Source organism: Podarcis raffonei, chromosome 1 (genome assembly GCF_027172205.1).
Source record: "Podarcis raffonei isolate rPodRaf1 chromosome 1, rPodRaf1.pri, whole genome shotgun sequence".
Taxonomy (NCBI): domain Eukaryota; kingdom Metazoa; phylum Chordata; class Lepidosauria; order Squamata; family Lacertidae; genus Podarcis; species Podarcis raffonei.
The window spans coordinates 135,450,425-135,456,445 of NC_070602.1; the positions used below are offsets into that span (position 1 = coordinate 135,450,425).

The 6,021-nt window shown below is 40.8% G+C and overlaps 1 protein-coding gene across 2 annotated transcripts in view; it reads left to right on the forward strand.

The window, feature by feature from the left end:
• The window catches only part of LRRFIP1 (LRR binding FLII interacting protein 1), a 106,816-nt gene extending 103,718 nt beyond the window's left edge, over positions 1-3,098 (forward strand). For both annotated transcript variants that reach the window (XM_053364263.1, XM_053364272.1), the window contains 2 exons: positions 172-276; positions 1,495-3,098. In XM_053364263.1, the coding sequence (XP_053220238.1) occupies positions 172-276; positions 1,495-1,605 (216 nt within the window). In that variant the 3' untranslated portion in view covers positions 1,606-3,098. The remainder of the gene's footprint in view (positions 1-171; positions 277-1,494) is intronic.
• Positions 3,099-6,021: the final 2,923 nt, after the last annotated feature.

Genomic DNA, 6,021 nt, shown 5'->3' on the forward strand with positions numbered 1-6,021 from the left:
AAGGGTTTGGACAAGTCAGGTGAGGAGAAGATTGATCGGACATCTGTTACTTATTTCGTCTTCTGGCGATTCCTCAACTGGGTGTTAGCTATTGAACTGCCAAAGGGAAAATATGATTGACAGAAATATTTTGTTTGACATAATCTTAATAGTGGGATTCTATCATATTAGGTAATACGGCTGGAAGGTCAAGTCGTTCGCTATAAAACAGCTGCAGAAAATGCTGAAAAAACAGAGGACGAATTGAAAGCGGAGAAACGTAAACTCCAGAGAGAGGTAATCCTTGCTACTAAATGACTTCAAATAAGATATTTGGCACCAAAAGTTTGTACTGGGAATTTTTATTGAAGTGTCCCTGACTAGAATGAAAGCAAGTTTATAAATTTTTAAGGTAGGGATAAAATCTCCAAACTTCATGTATTCTAAGCTAAAAAATAAATGCAAATAATCTTCAGTAAATGCTTAAGACTGATTTGAGTTGTGCAGCACTATGCTATGGTACTGCTCAACTCAACTCATTCTTAACTATTTGATTACTGAAGATTATTTGCACCTGCAGGGGGAATTTTAAATCCCTTACAGCAGGTGCTTCTAATCTCAGCTCATTACATACAGTGACGATACCAGGTAGCCTGACATCTGGCTGGTTGATAGGGGATCAAATACTTATTTCACTCATTATAATGCACATCTATCTCTTACTTTTGTCTTCTGGGTTTCTGGGGGGTTTTCCTGTTGTTATTCTGTCTCTCACAGCTACAATAAACCTACCATTAAAATTATGGACTGGTCATTTCTTCATCAGAGGGCAAACAGGCAAATTTAGCAGGGATCAAATACTTCCCCCCCTTATTGTATATGGGGGGGAATCATAGGTCAGTGTCAGAGCCCCTGTTTTGCATGAAGGTAGTCCCAAATGCAATCCCTGGCATCTCCAGTTTAAAAGGGTCAAGTTGCAGGTGATGGGAAAGCTGCTGGCTGTCAGAGTAGGGAATGCTGAGCAGGTTGCCTCCATGGTCTCCAAAGAAGGGAGCTTCATGTCTTCATGTATGTTCAGTTATTGTTTACTTCCTGTTTCTTTTTGTGACAAGATTAGCGTAGGTCACTAGACAACCCATTGAACTAGGATCTAGAATACATTGGCTTCACCATGGATTTACCAAAGAGGCTGAGTAAATCCACTGTGTCTTCAGCCTTAGTGGTTGTTTCTGGTCTCTGTGGTCACACATACAGGATCTGTGCCTGTGCAAAACAAGCTGTCAAAAAGTAAGAGGTTTACAAGACATCTCCAGAAGTTTCCAAGATGTTCCTCTTGCAGGCATAGATCCCATGTGTGTGACGGCAGAGAAGACCCCACGAAGAACATCAGTTTACAGGTAAGCAATCTGTCTTTACTGATCTTTAAAATCTGAATAAATAATGGTTAGTGAATGACTGAGAGAATGATACTACTTCTTGTTCCTGGCTTTCAGTCTGGTTTCTTTTTTATTTCAGCTTCGTTCAGCATTAGACAAAATGGAAGAACTTGAAGTAAGCAATGGTCATCTAGTTAAACGGTTAGAGAAGATGAAAGCCAATCGAAGTGCTTTACTTTCCCAGCAATAGATGCCAGCTTTTGTGGGAGACTTCTTGACTGACGACAGTGCTGCAAAGGCTTGTGTCTATAACTGTTTGGGATGCTTTGTTTCATGCCTTCTGAAAGCAACAAAAATCCAAACACATGAACCCATTTGCCATGTGCCACCATACTGAGGTTCCGCCTACGCAGATTCAAACCTGATGCATTATATGCATAAAATTAGCTGCTCCAAATGCCTGTCTTTGTAGGTGCCCTTCTACACTATATTCTTGAAGTGCATGCAGTACCTGTATGCCATCTAACAAGCACACTGGGCATCCTGCCAGCAGTTCAGCCTGAAAGGCATAGCAGCTGGCTGTTGACATCTTGAAAATGACATGGAACGTAAGAAAGATTAAGTGGCAACTTGAATTTTCTTTATTTCTGAAAATCAATGGGGAAGATGACAGACTTTCGCACAGACGATCACACTTCCCTTTGTGGCAGTGTCTGCAACTACAGCAACAGCGATAGTGTTTTCATAGCAGTCTTCATTTACAAAACACTGTGGAACCACAAGCCATTACAAAGCAAAACTCCTTCAATGGAAATCATGAAAGAAGATGGTCTTGGAAGCAAAAGTGACCTTAAATGACTTTGCCAATAAAAATAGAGGTTATGGAGGGATTTTTGCACCTGTTCAGTCATAAGACTATTTTATTTCAGGGTCAATAGGCAATAGCTTCACTTTAAAAAAGCTACAGCTTTTATTTGTATTTAATCTCAGTATTTGGAATCTAAGTAAATTACTTCTTTTAAAGGATGTAATCTTGCAAAAAAAATAAAACTGCAAACCTGTGTTTTAAAAAGCAGCATCTCCTTTTGTTATATGCACTAGTCACTCAATACTAAATATAAATCAAATGTGTGTTATGTATTGTCAGCCTGTCTGCAAAGGCCTGAACTGTTGGCCATTTTCTAAACAGAATTTCATTCTCCTTGGAAGTAGAATAGCAAAAACTGTGTATTTCAGGGTCTAATAATCAGCAGCTAATGAGGCAAGGAAATAGCTCGAGTAACAGGCTGAGACTCCAAAAAAAGTAACATCCATAAGTGGTACCAGAAACTTCCTCTCACACTGCTGTTTTTTTCTTAATTTCTTAACTTAACTAGAACCTGTCTAAATTCAGAGATAGGTTGTGGAATCTTTCTTTTCAATATTATTGATTGACTACTGCTGGTTAGGGGGCAGGAGGAAGTGTTAAAGGAGAGGTTAATGTATTCAATTAGGTAATAAATACAGTACAGGTTCTGTATACAAGAATTTGATTCCACATCAGTGAAGAAAGTGTAAGAAATCTAGGCCTTTTGAAGGAAATTACTCCCCTGGTATAAAATAATTTTGTGAATTGCATTTTTGTCCATCACCAAATAGGGAGCCTGTGGGTTTTTTCTTTTAATGATTTCGAGACTTTAAAACCTTGTTTTTAATTCAAATGTTAAATGACTTTTGTGCTAAAATATATAAGCCTGAATTGTATAGATGTGTTTCCTGAAATATTATTTTTATATACACACTTGAAATGGACTGAATTGGTAAAACTGGCTACAGAATTGTCCTTGAAGAACATTCAGCTGTATGGCGAGTGAGCTGATCTGCATCTATGTGGGTGTATTAATCACACTCCTCTTTTTTTGGCCTTGACATTCCATTCTCTGGCTACAGTAGACAATACAAGCTATAAATGGACCGACTATCTGGAATGAGGTAATTTTCTATTTGGAGCCAGAATCAACGTTAGACAATGTATTCCCCAGAACGGGTAATATGGGAGGAGGCAGGAGACCGATTTTCTATTTATAAACAACAGACCAAATTCAGTAACATTTCCCCCCAATCTTATTGAAATAAACTTTAAACAGTTTTCAGCACTAAGTATGTTTAATACCTATGTAGTGTATTAAATTTTAGGGAGCAAATGACATTATAAGTGCAAATGAGTGTAAGGTAGCATGAACCCAGGGCAGCTGTCTACCAGCTCTACCTGCTACACAGGCTGAGACCCTACCTGCCCGCAGACTGTCTCGCCAGAGTGGTGCATGCTCTAGTTATCTCCTGCTTGGACTACTGCAATGCGCTCTACGTGGGGCTACCTTTGAAGGTGACCCAGAAACTACAACTAATCCAGAACACAGCAGCTAGACTGGTGACTGGGAACAGCCGCCGAGACCATATAACACCGTTCCTGAAAGACCTACATTGGCTCCCAGTACGTTTCCGAGCAAAATTCAAAGTGTTGGTGCTGACCATTAAAGCCCTAAATGGCCTTGGTCCAGTATATCTGAAGGAGCGTCTCCACCCCCATCGTTCTACTGAGGTCCAGCTCTGAGGGCCTTCTGGCGGTTCCCTCACTGCGAGAAGCCAAGTTACAGGGAACCAGGCAGAGGGCCTTCTTGGTGGTGGCACCCGCCCTGTGGAACGCCCTCCCACCAGATGTCAAAGAGAACAACAACTACCAGACTTTAAGAAGACATCTGAAGGTAGCCCTGTTTAGGGAAGCTTTTAATGTTTGATGTATTACAGTATTTTAATATTTTTTTGGAAGTCGCCCAGAGTGGCTGGGGAAGCCCAGCCAGATGGTCGGGGTATAAATAATAAATTATTATTATTATTATTATTATTATTATTATTATTATTATTATTATTAACCCGCTTCTGGTGAGACCAGCAGAGATGGAGGAGGACCATGGGATAGCAATTAACTTGTTCATAGCACACCCATTTCCCTGCTCCCAATTCCCACAGTGCCTTCCCTTTCCTTATAGTATTTCAAATGCATTCCCATCTTGATGCCCTCTAGATTTTTTGGACAACAACTAGCTCCCATCAGTCCTAACCAGCATAAAAGAAAACCAAGTTGGGGAAGGTATGGATCACAGAATTGTAGAAACGTAGAATTGGAGGGGAGCCCAAGAGTCATTTAGTCCAACCGCTTGCAATGCAGGAATCTCAACTAAAGCATCCCTGACAGATGGCCATCCAACTTCTGCTTAAAAACCTCCAAGGAAGCAAAGTCCAGCACCTCTTGTGGGAGTCTGTTCCACTGTCAAACAGCTCTTCCCATCAGAAAGTTATTCCTAATGTTTAGCTGGAATCTCCTTTCTTGCAACTTGAAGCCATTGGCACAAGCCCTACCCTCTGGAGCAGGAGAAAGCAAGCTTGCTCCCTCTTCCATGTGGCAGCCCTTTAGATATTTGAAGATGGCTATGAAATACGCCTTCAATAAAAATGCAGGAAATGAGCAAAATTCTTGTAATAGTGGAATCAACAACAGAAAACTTGTAAGTATATTGGTTTGTTTTAAATATGAAATAAATCAATGGTATAAGTTTGTGGAATCTATAATCTCCGGGGGGGGGGGTCCAGTATCATGAACCTAAGTAGGTTATTGCACCGGTGCATAGCTTCTCCCATAATTATGGTTATTTCTTAAATCTGAACTTAAATGCAGTATCCTGATTTCTCACCATATTATGCCCCAAACTAAAGTTGATACAAAAGAGACTTGTCAGAATTTTTATTGCAGAGCCATCATTATAGAGCTGGAATAATATATAATAGCAATAGATTCAGGTTTTGCTACCGTTCATTCCGCATCTATTGGAGCCACTTTGAGCTGGAGACTCTGAGGCCCAGTATTTATTGCATTTTAAGATCACAGCTGGGTATCTGGTTATCTGCCTAATGTCCACTAGATTAACATTTTTGTGTCTTCAAAGTTTACTTTAATTTCACTTTTGATTTTGAATATCGCCTTTCTATCTCTATACACAAGGTTTACAAGCTGAAGAAACAACAAAATATGCAACAAAGATCCAGCAGCTCGTACAACTATCTGTGCCAATAAATTACGTTAAAATAGGCTTCTCTAAATGGCAATATTTTTAGTAGGCAAACAAAAGGGTGCCTTAAACGTGTTCCAAAGGGAGGTTTTATTATTTCATAAAAACAGAATTAGTTTCCCCCCTCATTCTTTATTGTGAACTATTTGTACAGATTAGATAGATAGGCAGACAAATGTGTGCGTGTTTTAATTCTACTGTTCCTTTTTAAACCATCCCTTCTATTTTCCTAGCTATCTGGTGCGTGTTTTTAGCCGTTTTTCCGTTGTAAAGCGGCTTAAGTCCTGTCAGGAGGAAAAGGCAGGGTAAGGAGAAATGTCATAATACCGCTTCGATTATAGGGAGAAGGGGAGTGGGGCTGGGACGGAGCTCAAGGGAAAGCGCTTTATTCTGCGGACCGTGCGGCGTCTGGGCGGCCAGAAGCGCAACTGAGGCGAAGAGGAGGAGGAGGAGGAAGAAGAAGAAGACCTGGGCGGGGCCAGGGGGCGCGAGGCCCCGACCCGCGCACGAGCCCCGCCTCTGCGCCAATCCGCTGGCGACCAGCGTCCCGCGATCAGCCA